Below are 16852 nucleotides of genomic sequence, written 5' to 3'. Positions count from 1 at the left end.
TTACTTGTTAGTCCTGCTTAGGAGTGGGCAGATATTGTAACCTCTGAAGAAGTGCTGGTGTAGGAAGTTGGTCATAGTTTTGATGGATTTCACCAGCGTTATAAGGATGATAGTCCTGTGTTTTGTGTTGAAAAGACCACATTTTTGCAAGTGGACAACCGGCCATAGCTCAGTATTACTCAAGTAAAGCATTATTCAGCTAGCAATACCCTTGGGTTTACTTCTATAACACGATAAAATAGAAAAGTTAAGCGCTAGTCACAAGTATCTACTGAACAATAATCTTTGTGCAAACTTGTCTTCTCAGAAAATGGCACCTGTGACCGATCTCATTTGAATATCCTTCCCAGAATACCAACTCACTAATACTGCTATATGATTATCTGTAGATAAAGGCCATGTTATTGGGAAATCACACAACACATTGTGAACAATCACGCAAGAATTTTAAACAGATTACAAACAAGGGAATTATTGAACTTCATCAATGTGAGTTCAAATTTCTAAGGATAAGCAGTTAAGAGCAAAGCTACTGCGCCAATGAGGCTCATACTACTATACTAGCATGCTCACTGCTCTTTGAAGGCATGACCTGCCAGTATTTCAATAGATCGATACACAAACAAATCGCTATCACTCTGGTGTAGTTATTTGTCTACCCTATACGCACTAATTCCACTACACAACAAGGTTTTACACAATAACTGGCTCAACATAATGAACAAAAAGAGAGGGAAATCAAACTGAAATATTGTTGTTACTCCCTGTTAAAAAAAAATCATGTAAAACATTTCAGAATGGGCTTTGTATTTGTACCAATACATGCCTATGCCTGGATAACAGAATGCAGGAAAATGAATCCACCAAAACAATAGAACAAAAAAATCCATTAAAAGATACATATGAAGGAATTGAAAAACAAAAACTCGAACTGAAAGTTTTAAGACTACAAAAATAAGTTGAATTTGCCAAAAACCTACTTATAGATAAGCACTGCAACAAAGCATTTTCATAAGAAACAAAAACAAGATTAGCCATTCAATCACCTCTTCCTTTTCTTACTCCCTGAGAAATCACCTTTGTTGAATCCTTTAAACTCATTTGTTGCATCAGCTGTGTTCTGCTTCTTCATACCTTTCCTCCCACCAAAGCCGAACTTGGTATCCCTGTGGTCTCTGCTATTCCTCTTCTTGTCCATCCCTTTTCCTCCCTTGCCACCACCTTGTCTTCCCATTCCACCTGACCTATCTCCTGGAGCCACATTACGCCTCCCCTTCTGTGTCCTTTCAAAACCTTTCCCATCCTCAAAAGGTAAACTGATGTCTTCACCATTTTCCCCGCCAGCAAATCCGCTCTTCTGCCTCTGCTTCCTCCACTTCTTAACAGATTCAATCTCTTCTTTCTTTTGCTTGGATCTCTCTTTCGTCTTTTGGGCTTGAACCTCTTTAGATATCTTCTTAGCCTCTCTAGCTTTCCTCCGCTCCTCAGCTTCCTCTATATTTTTCTTCTCCACTAACAAACGGCTTTTAACCTTCTCCATGTGAGTGTCTGTCTTCACCATCTCAGCATAATAGTCAGACGGCCTTAGAAAAGGAAGCCCCAATTTCTGAAGCTTTTCAAATGCCTTCCTAGTTCCTTCTAATCCCTGGGTGTAGAAAACAAGTTCACGAGCAAGGTCATCATTTACATCCACCTTTTCCTCTTTGTTGACATCAACAGTCAGTTTGTGAATCCACTCAACATTATCTGGCCAGCTTATATCTTCGCGCTTCTCAAGCAGACCGTCCTTATTGTATATAGATCTCTTGGATGGTTCATCCAACCTCACTTCCTCATCTTCTAATTCTGATTCCGAGGCTGATTCATCTTCCCTATAATCCCCCATGTCATCATCCACAGGTTTTTTCCATGCACATTCATCTTAGTCAAACAAGAAATTTATCTGAACCAAAAAATGAAGCATCAGTGAGGATTACACTATTTGTGCAATGCTTTGTGTCTGAGTGTCTTGTCATCAACAACTAAAGATCAAGTCTTTAGTGTTATAAATCAGTACAACAAACTTAAGAACAAAAGATATACACTTTAAGGGACAAAAGAGCAAACTTAAAACATGAACCAAAAAGAACAATGAGGCAACGACTAAAGATCAAGTTTTTAGTGTTATAAATCAGTACAACAAACTTAAAGAACAAAAAGATACACACTTTAAGGGATAAAAGAAGATTTAAAACACATTCCTATGTTGTTGCCTTACAGCCCATTCAGAATTTCAAACTAAAATGAAATTGAACAACGCCATTATATAATTCTAATACTGTATATCAATCTTAACCATTTTATTAGAGTCAATCTTCAAATTTGAGAGACAGATTAAAAAAAAACATTAAACATAGAAAAACTTACTTGGGCTTGTGTAGAGGCAGAGCAGGTTTTGAGGACAAGGAAAAAGATGGCGCATAATATAAACACTTGTTTCTTTTAGTTTTAGAGTGTATACAAACCTATGAGGCCAATAGCCCGTAACGAAAGTTTTGTGGCCCATAGCTAAAAGTATGGCAACTGATATATGGGCCGGTTATATCTCAAAAAAGTAGGGCATACGTGGCAAAAACATGTAAATTAATTAATATTTATAATTTTATTTTATATAATCCAAGTATATCGAAGTTTTGCTATACTCGAGCTGTAGGGGAGAGAGAGAGTTGGGTGATCGGGAAGAGAGAGATGCTTGAAGGGAAAGAGTATTGGGGACGAAGAAAAATGAGAGAAAAGTTGAGAACAGACAGATAGAAACCAACCAAGTTGGTTTTTGTCCGTATAGCTCCCCTTCTGCCAAGATCGTTTGCTCCGCTCACTCAATTAAACATTAAAAACTAAATTAAATGTATCAACATTCATAAATTCAAAACTATTAAAGATAAATAGCTACAAAATTAAGTTTAATATTTCCTAATCAAACTTTAAAAACATGTCATAAATCTTAATAAAATGAAAAAATGAAAAAATTGAGTTTTTTAATATTATTTTGATTTATTTTTAATTTAAGGTTAGGTCAACTCATACTTTTTGTGACCATGTTGTTTGAGTCGACCGCGTCTTCGAGTTACTCACAAAATAGTTTTTCGACTTCGTCTTGACCATGTTGACTAGATATGTCCACAACCTATTAGGATATTCAATTTTAGATATGTATCTTGATAAGCATACGACCATAACTTTTTTTATTTGTTTTTAATGTGAGTAGACTTGAACTTAAAATAGTATGTACGTTAACTTTTTAAACTTTCTTTAATCAATCTATGTATCTCTTCTTGTCTTGCAAAATGGAGTATAAATGTTAACTCTTAATTGCTGAATAAAAATGTACAATGCGACCACCCAAAAATGTATACTTATTAGTGGTTTTATAAATACGACTACATGAAAGACAATTTTGGTGAGTGATTTTGTGCAAATTTATATATCTTTTTAAGAAATGGATAGAAAAAATGAATTAAAAGTTCATCTATCTCCCTTAGAGCGTTGAGGAAAAACAAAAAATCATCAATTTTGGATATGCATTTCAATTGCCTTCATAATGGGAGTAAAAGAGTTGCCCTTCACAGCCAAATTAGGATGAGTAGTTAAATATTCAGGATTGACAAGGAATCAAAGAGGAAGGCCAAACTTAAGTAGAGCAATGTAACTTCAATTATAACAAGAAAAAACTAAAAAGTGGAATTTTTCAGAGAAGCAACAAAGGATAGAAAAGTTGAGAAGGACTGAAGCAAATGAAAAAGGACTTTGAGTTTCCCCAAGCCAATTCTGTATCCAAGCTGCAAGTATCTCTTTATTGAACAATAATCCCTATGGAAACTTGTCCTCTCAGAAAATGACACCTGTGATTGATCTCATTTAAAAATCTTTCCCAGAATACCATCTCATTAATACTGCTATATATGCCTATCTGCAGCCATGTTATAGAAAATTTGAAGATGACAACACATAGACATATATAGTGAACAATCACACAAGAATTCTGAAACAGATTACAAACAAGAGCATCATTGAACTTCATCAATGTGAGTTCAAATTTCTCAGCATAGGCAGTTAAGACCAAAGCTACTAGTATGCTCACTGCTCTTTGAAGGCATGACCTGCCAGTATTTATTTAGAACAATCAATACACAAACAAATCGATATCACTCTGATGTAGTTATTTGTCTATCCTATACACACTAATTACACTACAAAACACGGTTTTTCACAATAACTGGCGCAACATAATGAACAAAAAGAGGAGGGGAGATAATTCTTCGTGGTAAGGATCTGCAATGTAGCTTCAACTGTCATTTGATGGAAGACTCGGGTGTGATTGAGTAGACCTTTGCTCTCGAAGTTCTGGTTGATGGTCTTATGCAAACAGCAACGTTATACAATTCAGATAGTCTCAGCCTTCAACCAATATTAAGAGGGTCAGCTTGGACCCTTGGAATGATATGAAATGAATGCATGACTAGCAGCATTTAAACAGTTTAGGTAGTCCCAGTTTTGTTCGAACATAGACAAGAGCAGTCTGGTTCAATCAATTCTCTCCTAACAAGACGCTTTTCACGGTTTACCATCAATCTTACATGTGGAAGTTTCAAAGACACCTGACGCCAGATCTCTTTCACCGTGCCATTGGGATCCTCGTACTCAAAGTAATGCTTCACCTAAAGCACATTGAACAATGTACATTGAGTAAGCTGACCACAAAAAGTGTCTGAACTAATCAGGGAATATATAGTAAACAGAATTACATAGTTTCTATATATAGACATAATAGATGATATAGGAGTATAAAGGAGCTCAATTAAACTAATACTAACATGTCAACAAAAGTAGGATGCACTTTATAACATATGCATAGGTTCCATGTGGAAGAGGTTATGCACACATGAAGTCACAATCCCACTATCCCAGTATAATATAAGATGCATATGACAGACACGCAGAGATCCTAAGGCTTAACAAATGACTAATATTGCACCTTTCTCAATTCGGTTCAAATTTATATAAATAATGCACAGCAATTACCATGATAAACTTCAAACTCTGGAATAATGAAATATGCCAACTGTATTTACCTCTTTAAGCTCTTTTTGATATTCCAGAATCCTCTTTGTGCTTATTTTCCTCAGCATCTCGACTAGATATCCTGGCTTTATAGCCGTATCGGAGTCAACGAATATTGCTATTTTGTTGTAATCTATGGCATCTTCAAAAGGCAATTCTATAGAATCACTGACAATCACTGGAATGCACAAACTCACTATCGCATCAAAGAGACGGCAGGCAGAGGGTGTATCTCCAGCAGGATGTAAACAGAACTTTGAAGAATGCATCCCTTGTGTTGCCATGCGACGACTCTCCCTTGACTGGGCCCCATGTTTTATTATGACATCTTCCTGATCCTTGAGCACTTGAAAAAGCAGGTCACGAATTTTTCCTCCCTACAATATAGCAATCATCAGCATATTTTATTTCTCATTGACACAATAAATTGCCTATGTTTCAATGATGAAATCCCTGAAACTGTGATTTCATTCTATTGATGCCATCTGAAGCAAAATTGTCTATCAAGTTCCATTGTTAGCTCATCTAAAATCTGCATCTGTCACGAATGCCCTTGTAAGTCACTAATCTGTCACTTTTAACTTTTTAAGGTATTTAGTCATATCTCCATGTGTAATAAATATCAACAACTTCTGGACTCAGCTAGTTCACTAATTCTCAGCCAAATCTTCAGAACAATCATGACCAAGGAAGGTGTAACAAAAGAAATGGAGAGGTAAAGGAGCCTCATAGCAGTACCAGTACGTAAAAGACAATAATCAAGGCATTAACTCTATCGTCTTTTCGCAGACGTAGTAAAATGGACAGAATGATTCTCTAAAATTGTCTTCTGCACACATATCAGTACAAACCGGGGCAGGAGGTGGTTATGAACACATTGATTCCATTAGCCAATAAGAAGGTAAGGGATATGTAACAAGAAGTTCTACTCTGATTATGGTTTTAATGCATCCCACACAGAATTGTCTTACAAGATAAGCCAGACAAACTAATTAAATTTTGTAGTGACTTCACATTCAATTAGAACCTCACTACTCCACTACTTCACATTCAATTTTGTAGTGATTTAAGGATGGCTATCAGTCAGTAGTTTTTTCCTTCGCATTTCTGGATGACAAAGCAGCTTTTTATATAAAAATATATAAAATTTCATAGGTATTGTTCATAGCATTTATATCCATCATTTGATTTTTCACGTTTGTGTTTCCTTTCCACTAAACTAAGACAATATATACAGTCTGAGAACTAATTAACCAACAAAGTACCATCAAAAACAAATTCACATTAATTTTCTATCGTAATATATATACAGCCTGATAACTATAAACTTCATCAGCATTGTTCTTAGCTATATCCATCTTTGATTTTTATACACTGTATGCTTTTTTCCAACTAAATTAAATACTACATTACACGGACACGCCATATTTGCAAAAAATCCGTGTCAGATATGTATCCACGTGTCTGTGTCGGACACATATTGCATGTGATTTACCTCAATTTTTTATAGTTCGCCGTGTCATAGACTTCCTATCCGTGTCAATGTAACTTGGTAAAATAGTATAGTGTTGCAAAAGTAAAAGTACAAATACTACATAAAAACAGATTGACTGTCATTTCCTAAATAACGCGTTATAATCAAATGTAGCAGCTAGAAAACATATTACCTGTTTCCGGTAGCGATTTCCCATGAAGAACAGCAAAGACTTCCTCCCATCAACACCAACATCCCCATTAAACGGATTAATCCGATGAGAATACGGCAAAATCACATCCTTAATTAAGGACGCTTGATCCCCTCTCAACCTTCCGAAATCTGAAACCAATAGAATCCCATTCTTAACTCTATCAACAACTTTATACAAAGCATTAGGATCTTGACATATAAACACATGATCCCATCCATTATTCCTTTTCCAATAAACTTGTTCTTCTAACCACTCAATTAATCCCTCTTGCATTTCTTCATCACTATAAACTACACCACCACTATTTCCACCACCCACATTTGGCCTAATTGGATTGACAACTAAACTTAACGACGAAAAAAACGGTACATAAAACAAATCAGCCTCTTCAGGATCCAAAACTCTAATAATTTCACCTAAATTTTTCCCATTCACCAAATCTGAAAATAAGTACCATTCAGCTGAATGCTGATTTCCAGGGTACTTCAATTTATCATCAATTGAACTACTACTACTACTACTACTACTACGAATTAAATAGCTTTCAATAACACCATAAGTGAACTTTCTAGGTAAATCATATAAAAAGATTCTAACTTTATGTGAATTTGAGGATTCTGATATGATGGGGGTGCTTAAAAGAGAGGATTCGAAGAAGGGGAAGTTGGAAGGAGTGATTGTGTTGTCAGAGTTAATGAAAGGGGATAAGAAAGTGTTGAAGAATGCATAGAATGAGATTATGATGAGGAGAATTGTTGCAAGGGTTGTTGGTTTTAGTAGTGATTTTCGCGCCATTTTGATTTTTTTGGGAGTCAAATTAGGGTTTTGAGGAAGGCCATTAATGGTGAGAGATTTGAGGATGGAGAAGAAAATGACTTCTTGTTTTGGATTTTGGGCTTTGGGCTTTTTGGGTTGGGCTTGTATATATAGTGAGGATTTTGGGCTTTGTAGCCTTGTAGCCCAAGGATTGCCCAAGTAACCAGAGTACAAAGAGCCATTATTTTATTTTTTATTTGATTCTTACTCATTAAGAGCATTTTTAGGAGCAATATCAAATTTTCGACATCAAACTACGCGGTTTTGGATAAACTGCGCCATATAGACCACGCAGTTTTTCCAAAACCGCGCCACTAAAGCCCATCTGACAGGCCCAAGCCCACGGAGTTTTGCAAAAACCGCGCGGTGTTCTCAACACCGCATGCTACTTCTATATATGCATGACCAAAACCGCGGTTCAGCCACTTTCATCTTTTCTCTCAATTATAATAAACCCTTTCCTTAGTAAAAAAAAAACAAAACCTACCTAAACTCTTGAAATTTTATATGGATCATTTTGAACATTTCGAGGGTGATGATTGACAGTACACAAACGACATTGGCGATAGGGGAGAAGAACTCGAGGAACTATAATACGGTGGGGAAGAAGATGGTGGGGGAGAAGAAGCTGAGGATCGCGACCGACTAATAGACATCCGTATGTACTTAAGTATCAGATGAACGACTTCGATTGGCAATTTGCACCCGGTGAAGCACTTGATATGCAAGTTGTGTCTTCTACACGTGATACAAAATACGTGTCGAGTGCAGTGGCTAATACTCAGGTAATTAATTAGTTTTGATTAAATATTTTGAATATTATGCATTAATTAGTTGAGTTGGACCAATTAATTATTTATCTTATACGCATTATTTTTTTTTTCATAATATCAGCATGTTATTGACTACCGAGATAGATCGGCTTTATTTGGTGTTAGAGAGTGGTGGAAGGTTATTAAGAGTTTGGATGAGTTTGTATATATTAGAGATAGTATTCTGTGTACCTTTGGGTATTTTGGTTGATGTTGATTATGAGAAGGCTGATTGGGCAGTGGTCATAGCTTTAGTAGAAAGATGGTGGAGTACAACTCATACATTTCATTTTTCTTGTGCGGAGTTAGGGTTCACACCACTAGACTTCACCATGATTTATGGGTTGAGTATCACTATAGGCCAACCGATACCTTTTCATACAAATTATGAGAATATGGGTAATATGCTTATGAGTTTTCCTCGCTTGGATGCGGATGCTTATGATTCTTCTGGTATTAAGCTATCGCATACCCCTCTTGGATCCTGATACACGAGCGGAGTTAGCTTTGACTGTTCTGCCTGGTAGTGAGGGTGTTGATGTGTATGTTAGGGCTTTTTTGATGTTTTTTATTGGGCATGTTCTGTTTCCCAATGGTCATTCTACGATACGACTTGGATATTATGCTTATGTATCGGATTTGCATACTATGAGAGATTATAACCTGGGTAGCTCAGTATATGCTACATTGATATCGGCGTTAGATAAAGCTTCACAGACATTCGGAAGTAGAAGTCTTCAAATTGCAGGATTCACATGACTTGTAGAGATTTGGTTTTATGAGTACTTTCGATGTCTTTGTCCTAACATAGACATTATTCATGATACTAGCCCTAGATTTGCTAGTCGGTCAGGGCCTCACTTGAGTCGTAACTGAGGGCAGATTAGAAATAATGTCTGTATGGCTCGTGCTTAGATTGATATTAGATCATTGTCATCTATTGAGTGGAGACCTTGGCGTTTGTCTACTGCCGCCTTTGACGATCCAGTTGTGCAGCATGCTTGTGTGTTGTCCACGTCACAGAGTTATTTTTGCCGCACGTGACTGTAAGATTTGGTACTGTGGTGACAAATGTTGGAGGCAGATGACTGGACGTTATGGAGTTCCATGTGCTCTCATGCCAGATGTTAGTGATGCAAAGTTGTGGAGTATAAATCAAGTTCATGAAGTTCATGCCAGTTGTGGTCCTTGGCCAGATGCGTCTTCTTTTGTTGTTGAGCAGACTACTAATCAATATTATAGATAGTAGAACCGTGTCTTCATGGGTCCGTTGTTGCCCCCTGTTGGTCGGGCTAGCAACTTCGAGTTTGTGGGCCTGGAAGGGATGAGATGTGAGCTACATATTCCTCATCCACCACAGCCTGTTTACAACCCACAATTTCTGAATGCATATCATCCAGCTCCACCTGTGTCTGCCAGTAATCCTCAGATGTTTGTCGTGTGTGGACCTGATGGGGATGCTACTTACATTTCCATTCCTAAAGTGCCTCGTGCTCGTTGCCATGAGTTAGAGCTGCAGATTGATCAGTATACCACGGTGAGTTTAGTTATTTTATTTTTCTTATTCATTATATATATAATATGTACTCACAATGTATTTTTTTGGATTTTCAGGTTGAGGTTCGGGAAAGATATGAGAACCAGATTTGTATGTTTGATGGGATGAGGATTGCAGTGTATCATTATAGCCAAGAAAGAGAAGAATATATTCTCAAACATATCAGCAATCCCAACGTGCGTATGACGAGACGCAAAAAGCGTATGAGGATATTCAACAGGTGTACACGTAACAACATCAGGGATATGAGGAACTTTAGGCTGAGGTAGTTAACCTTCGTGCAGACAGAGAAGATCTTGGTTCTCAGGTTAGAAACTTAGAGGAGCAACTTCGGAACATCCAAATAAAGAGAGGAGAGGCATCGAGTGGTAAGAGGCGTAAGAAGAGAGCGGAATAAATTTTATGTAATATGATAGGATTTGGATCATTTTGGATATTATATCATAATCATAGATTTTGGATTGCACAATTCTTAATTTTTAACTTCTATGTACAATTCATAATTTCTTAAGTTTTATGCACCATAATTCTAAATTTTTATAAAAAACGCACGCAGTGTTGGCAAAACCGCGCCAATAGAAGCCCAAGCCCAGGCGGTGTTGGCAAAACCGCGCCATAGAAGCCCATTTAGCAGCCCAAGTCCACGTGGTGTTGGCAAAACTGCGCGGTTTTTCTAAAACTGCGTGAGTGATTTGATACAGCACCAAAACTGGATACAAATATTGGCCGATTTGGTGTTTGGTTTGGTGTTTTTTTTTTGTGATTTCATCAACATGTGACTCTCCTGAAGTTGAAAAAACACCAAATTGCTGGAAAAACACCAAATTGCTGGAAATTTGGTGTTTGATGCTAAGTTGATATCACTCCTAAAGATGCTCTAAGAAATAGAATATCACAATATCGTTTGTTTGGAGTAATTGCTGAGTAAGTGATTGAGAAAGTTGTTATTCAAGTAGAAACAGAAAATTTATTGTGATTGACAAAGTTGTTATTCAAGTTGAAACATAAAATTTATTGAAATAGCACAAAAGTTTGAGAGTGGTTGTTTTGATACTGTTTATCTGACAACCACCAATCAAAAGTGCAAAACACGGTGAAATCGGTGTAGTTTGATTCATCACACTCTGTTAAAAAAGATAATTGCATTCTTAAGAACTACATTCTTAAGAACTTCACGGCTGTCCTTATATCTTTGGTTTCTATGTCGTTTCACCAAAGCCTACAACAAATAATGTTACAAAAGAGATGATAAATCATTATAACTGTATTAGAATGTGTCTTAGCTTAAAGAGCTCACAGATAGAGAGAGTGAGCTATGAAATAAGAACATTTGTGATTAAGTGGAAATTGGAGTCGATGGTCATATATATAAGTGACAAGTAAAATAATCATTTCTAGATGTAACCACCATCAAAGACAAAATCTAATATATCTGTCAAATTAGTAAGGCTAGTTGTTGAAGAAAGCATAAACTTATAACTACTAAATATACTTTCTGAGGGTCGCAGATATGCCCTAAAGATTTTTAGAGTAAAAAGTGTGAGAGATCTAGGTGATTAGATCAACTGAAACTCTGAAAGTGTTCTCCTTGGGCTTGGGCTTGAGTGCAATTATTTTTTTAGCAAAGTTTCCAACTTAGTTAGACACATAAATACAAGTCCAAGACAATAATCCTTTTGAGCGTCAGCCAAAACTCTTGAGGTATGATTGTTTTCTCAAGTGTAAAAAACCGGAAATCCTTCTTCGATCTAGTAGTTATGTGTCACTTTATAGGATAATTCTGACTGTACCCCCTATTTTCTCATTTTTCCCTATCTTCGTCTCCAACCTCTCCCAGTCTCTCCTCCATCAAACCTATCCTCACAATCTAAGTGATAAAGAACCGTCTACTGCTTTACACAGCCACATCCGACCTCGTTGGATCTAACTCTCCCAATCCAATCCAATCCAATCCAATAAAAGTTCGATTCTGATTTTCAAGCCCAGAACCGATCCAAAATGCTAATTATCTATTCCAGACCCGCTTTTATTGGTTCGCTATTTGGAAAAAGGTACGTGGGCTTAGGTCTGATTAGTTGGGCCCATTTAAAACCCTCTCCCTTAAACTAAAACATTTTCCCTTCGTTAAAAAAAGAAGATGGGGAAAACAGAATACAAGAAATTGAAAGGAAGTCAAAATTTAAGACAACGTCTACTCCTTTCAACACTTTCATCAACTCCAGTTTTAATTGACGATATTCGACATGAAGACACGTGGCCTGGTCTTCTTCCTCACGAAATTTCGTTACTTAGATTACTCGAAAAGATTACTGATGATTGCATTGTCGAAATCAACGAAACTGGTAATATAAAAAAAAGATTTGTTTTTTATTGTTTGTTTTTCATTATTTGATGTTTGGGCATTTTTTTGGCAGGGACTAAGTTGAAGTATAAGCCTGGAGTTATAGTTGGTGGGAGAAATTTGGTGCATGATTGTGGGCTTAGTAGGTCTATTGGCTATTTTTTGGAACCATTGCTTGTGCTTGGTGTTTTTGGGAAGAAACCGCTTTCGATACGGCTTAAAGGTTTGTTTTTTGGTGTTGGTATTGTTATTTTGATTTGTGGAATGAAGATAATTAGTGTTTATAGTGTGGGACTAGAGTTTAATGTTGTTATATGAGTAAATGGAATGGAGTAATGTATTGATAGTTAAGTGTAGTCATGGGAGTGAATTGCAGTAGGGAATAATATCAGAAGATGGGAAGTTAATTTTGATCGTAAAGTATTCTAGAGTGTCAAGCATGAGTCAGCAACCTGTAAGATTAAAGTTATAATTCTCATATTCTTTTTCAACTTAAATTATGCATAGTTCCTTATTGACGACTCTCGGGATTGGATCAAATACATGGTCATGCCATTAGCGGCCAATTTGAGGATATCATCTAGTTTGGGAAGTACCAGTCTTGAAAAACTATTTGGGGAATTACATAGAAATAATAGAAAGGAGTGTGAGATTGGGCAAACAATGGGGCTTGAATCGGACAATAATCAGGGACATGATGAAAATTATGTAGACTAACTATAGGGATGAAAATTGGGATTTCTTGTCTAACTTTGGATGTAGTTACTTGAGATCTTGAGTGTGGGATAGAGCTGAGGGGTCGTTATAGGGGTTAATCATAGTATGGGCATTACGTTCTTGGGAGGTGTCTGGCTTTCCAATGATATATCCCGATATTTGGGGATATTGTTGGTACTTGTAAGTGAGTTTCTCTCTCACAGTTGTAATCTTTTTACATCTTAATCAATAAATTTTACTTATCAAAATAAAATAAAATAGTTCCTTATCATTCACCGTCTTCTTTCTTTCACTTCCTTGGGTGTTCATAGGTAGTTGTGTCTTATGGTGGACTAGCACCTAGAGTTTGTCTGCAGTTCCATTCGTCAAGAACTATTTGATCACAGGATCTCAGCTTCAAACGTATACTTTTGTTAGGGTTGCTTGGTAGGAGAAGCGCTGGAATGTAGTAGGTCATAATCTTGAAGAGTTAGTTGTATGAATAGATAAACAATTAGTTCTTGGTCTGGTTCAGAGACCTGGCCCAAATATTTCTTATTTGGGCTTCTAGGATATTTTGCATCTGAAACACCATTTACATGGTTTTGCTATTTTATTGTGCCTAATGCCTATTGTCACTCGGACTGACATCAATTGTGCTGCTTGTTGCCATTGTTCCATAGCACTCTTGTTTAGTACACAAATTTCTGTACCTTCAAGCAAATGTTAACAATGATACCATGAACAATACTCCAAAATATTAAAAATACGGTCTGTTTGCATTTTTATTTAGCTTATTTTGTTTTAATCTTACATCATTGGAAGTGGTATATAATCCAGATGGTGACTTATTCTCCAACTTCTATCTCATTTTCTTTTTGGGAGCCCTTCAATCTTGGAACCCTTCCTCTTATTTGCTAACATTTTCTCTACTTCTCCAAATCCAAAAGAATGAAACTGGCAATTCACAAGTAAGAAAACGGATAAGTTAATATGTGGGTTACCGTTCCCAGAAAAAAAAAAAAGTAAAAAAGTAAACATGTAGGCGTCTTAACCTTCAGGCTTTGAACATTACATTTCTTCCAATATTTCTGTTTTAATATGGATTAGATAGCTTGTTATCAGCGTCAAAAGCTATGCGTACAATGGAGAGCTTAGTGAATAGGCCTTTATACAGGTTCTTACATTTTGAGTAAGTAACGTACTAAGCATATACAGTATTAGTTTTTGTCTGGAATGTTCACGGCACATTTTTGCAAATCACGTGTCTGGAAGTCAAATAATTAGTGAACTCTTTCTCTTCCAGAATTTATGTTCTTGCAGAATTCCTAATCGTGTTCATTCCGTTAAGTTAAACCACTTTCTGTTATGCATAAAACACAGATCCTGTTACATTCAGGGGACATAGGCTATATCATGTACACTTCTGATGCCTAGCAATGCTGTTCTTGTAAAACCTTTGAAGCATCATCTCCCAGCAACAACGTAGAGTTCATTTTGGATCTTGTGAAATCTCATTAGTTTATGCTATAGCATGGAATTAAGGCCAGAGTATTCACCTTGAAGTACTTAAAATTGTTTTACAGGAATTACAAATGATTCTAAAGATCCATCAGTGGATACATTCAAAAGGACAACATTGCCTCTGCTTAAGCGTTTTGGAGTTCCTTCAGAAGGACTAGATCTAAAAATAGAAAGTCATGGTAGCCCTCCTCAGGGTGGTGGGGAAGTTCTTTTGGGCATTCCAATTGTACCGAACAGTCTGTCAGTGAGTTTTCAGTACCTTTCTTATCCTGGACTCGTGCTCAGCTAGTAGGCTGCTGATATATATATTTCTCATGTAGGCAGTCACATGGATCGATGAAGGAATGGTTAAGAGGATTAGAGGTACCGCGTTCTCTACCAAAGTTTCTTATCAGTTTGAGAAGACCATGATACATGCTGCTCGTGGGGTATTTAATCGGCTACTTCCTGATGTTCACATATTTCAAGACCACAGATCTGGTCAAGAGGCGGGAAAGTAAGTCAGTATTTGTCTATTATTTTATATATTGTTTTTTTTTGTAACGAATTTTCTATATATTTTTATAGCCTATATATTCATTTTATTCCCGTGACCATGGTTTCATGGAAGGGATTTTTTTAATCTGGTAAGAGAATCTAAGGACTTGACTGTGATTTCGTTCGTTACTTGAAAATTGAAATAACCATCTCTGCACATCATTGAGTAATGATTTTATCATTCCTTTGGCAGATCGCCTGGTTATGGCATTTCATTGGTTGCTGAGACTACTACTGGCTGCTTCATCTCTACTGATACAGCAGTCTGTTATGCAAGGGGAGAGGACACAGATGATTACGACGATAATGAGAGAAAAGAACTGATGCCTCCTGCAGACGTTGGTGAGCAAGCTGCTTCAATGCTACTTGGAGAGATAGAGCAGGGTGGAGTTGTAGATTCTATGCACCAGGTTTGGGCTCTGACTCAGTAATCTTTTCGTTTTCTTTTTGGTATTTGCTTTCTTCTATATGTTACAGTGCTTCTCTGAGTCTCTGATTCAAGATAATATGTTTCTTTATTACCAAATAATGTACCTATAGTTATCAGATTTATAAACGAATCAAGGACCAAGATAACGATAAACAATCAAGGACCAAGATAAGTAGATAACGATAAAATACAACAGATATATTTACGTAGCTGCATGATTATCACATTTATGTATGTGTAAGCAGATACAACAGATACCAAATATTGTATCACATTACTTAAAGATGGTGCCTATGAGCTTGCTAGGTGACACAAAGTATTTCTGTAAGGCAGTACAACTTGTGACTCCCAGAAATAGTTGCCAAGTGAAAAGCGGTAGATCTATCAAAATGTATGTTTAGAAAGGGAGAAATGGGAGAGAAATGAGCTAAGCATGACAGGCTCAAGTTCATCCTGATTCTCTCTCTCAGCTCACTTGGATTAATGATTAGTCAATTCAAAGATTTGTATGCGTGTGTCAAACAACTTGATTTTTAATGTGATAAAGGTTGTCGAGTGTATCTCCCTCTTTCTTTTACTAAATGCACAATTATGATGAAATCTTTCACCTTGAGCCTCTCCACGTTTTACTTATCAAAATCTTGTTCTTGTAGGGGATTTTATTCATCCTCTGCGCTCTATGCCCACAAGATGTTTCCAAGGTTCGTGTCGGAAAGCTCTCACCATATGCAATAGAAACACTTAAGACACATTAGAGATTTCCTCGATGTCAAGTTTGTCATCACACCGGATTCATCAACAGAGACGATCATACTGAAGTGTGTTGGATGCGGGTTGAAGAACCTGTCCCGAAAAATTTCTTGAATTCAAATTAGAGTGTTTTCTTTTGTCAGCACAGGGTTCGTGGTTCTAATCCTGTGTGTTGACCATCTCGTGTTGCTCAAAATGTTGATCACGGGCTATATATAGGTCAGTGAAGAGGTTTTGTATTGTGGAAGAGCTGCTGATTATGTGCTTAGTTTTGTTTGAGTCACCTTTATCGGCGAAGCACCTAGAAGTGAGCAAAGAGCGAGGAGAGAAAATGGAGCTTGGAACACATTAGGAAGTGCAAACTACTTTACTTTTAAGTTTTAAGTTGTAATAACATTTCTCGTTGTCTATATATTATATGATCAGTCCAGGTTTTATGTAATACTTTTCTCTTGGTTATTGGGAAACAAATTCTCTGCTGTGATATATCCCAAGTTTTATGGAAGTATGAGATAATAGAAACTTAATTGGTAAATTCTGGATCTTCACTAGTCCAACACGGCATGAGTGGAAACATACTTTTCACTTTTTGTGTTTCTG

General features: G+C 36.7%; 3 protein-coding genes across 4 annotated transcripts; 1 reads left to right on the top strand and 2 right to left on the bottom strand.

Moving 5' to 3' along the window:
- Positions 1 to 141: 141 nt before the first annotated feature.
- Positions 142 to 2503, bottom strand: LOC147478982 (putative rRNA-processing protein EBP2 homolog). 2 transcript variants are annotated; one of them, XM_086582113.1, is made up of 3 exons: positions 2407 to 2503; positions 1047 to 1942; positions 142 to 383 (listed from the first exon to the last, which is right to left on the bottom strand). In XM_086582113.1, exons 2-3 carry the CDS (start codon positions 1883 to 1885, stop codon positions 380 to 382), a joined length of 843 nt encoding a protein of 280 aa, XP_086438239.1. In that variant the 5' UTR covers positions 1886 to 1942; positions 2407 to 2503; the 3' UTR covers positions 142 to 379. The 2 variants fall into 2 exon arrangements, with proteins under 2 accessions (XP_086438239.1, XP_086438238.1); XM_086582112.1 differs by lacking the exons at positions 142 to 383; positions 2407 to 2503 and adding an exon at positions 2114 to 2244 and having other exon boundaries at positions 873 to 1942.
- A 1384-nt stretch (positions 2504 to 3887) lies between these two features.
- On the bottom strand, positions 3888 to 7686 carry ARAD1 (Exostosin family protein). The gene is made up of 3 exons (XM_086583164.1): positions 6768 to 7686; positions 5112 to 5477; positions 3888 to 4697 (listed from the first exon to the last, which is right to left on the bottom strand). Exons 1-3 carry the CDS (start codon positions 7581 to 7583, stop codon positions 4518 to 4520), a joined length of 1362 nt encoding a protein of 453 aa, XP_086439290.1. The 5' UTR covers positions 7584 to 7686; the 3' UTR covers positions 3888 to 4517.
- Positions 7687 to 12086: 4400 nt separating this feature from the next.
- LOC147478980 (putative RNA 3'-terminal phosphate cyclase-like protein) lies at positions 12087 to 16787 on the top strand. Its single transcript, XM_086582699.1, is given in 7 exon segments — positions 12087 to 12316; positions 12389 to 12538; positions 14598 to 14779; positions 14856 to 15031; positions 15266 to 15482; positions 16156 to 16242; positions 16244 to 16787. Coding segments are annotated over 7 exon segments (1140 nt in total). The 5' UTR covers positions 12087 to 12111; the 3' UTR covers positions 16367 to 16787.
- Positions 16788 to 16852: the final 65 nt, after the last annotated feature.

This window comes from Coptis chinensis, chromosome 9 (assembly GCF_015680905.1).
Source record: "Coptis chinensis isolate HL-2020 chromosome 9, ASM1568090v1, whole genome shotgun sequence".
Taxonomy (NCBI): domain Eukaryota; kingdom Viridiplantae; phylum Streptophyta; class Magnoliopsida; order Ranunculales; family Ranunculaceae; genus Coptis; species Coptis chinensis.
The sequence above is the reverse complement of the archived record's forward strand: the minus strand, read 5'-3'. Positions and strand labels throughout refer to the sequence as shown.

What these genes read in the sequence shown, in the direction of transcription:
- ARAD1 (XM_086583164.1), bottom strand. Translation starts at nt 7,583, where the DNA reads ATGGCGCGAAAATCACTACTAAAACCAACAACCCTTGCAACAATTCTC. An exon ending in GAAATCGCTACCGGAAACAG is followed by an intron (nt 5,478 to 6,767) that starts GTAATATGTTTT and finishes GCTATATTGTAG; the next exon opens with GGAGGAAAAATTCGTGACCT. An exon ending in ATCAAAAAGAGCTTAAAGAG is followed by an intron (nt 4,698 to 5,111) that starts GTAAATACAGTT and finishes AATGTGCTTTAG; the next exon opens with GTGAAGCATTACTTTGAGTA.
- LOC147478982 (XM_086582113.1), bottom strand. Translation starts at nt 1,885, where the DNA reads ATGGGGGATTATAGGGAAGATGAATCAGCCTCGGAATCAGAATTAGAA.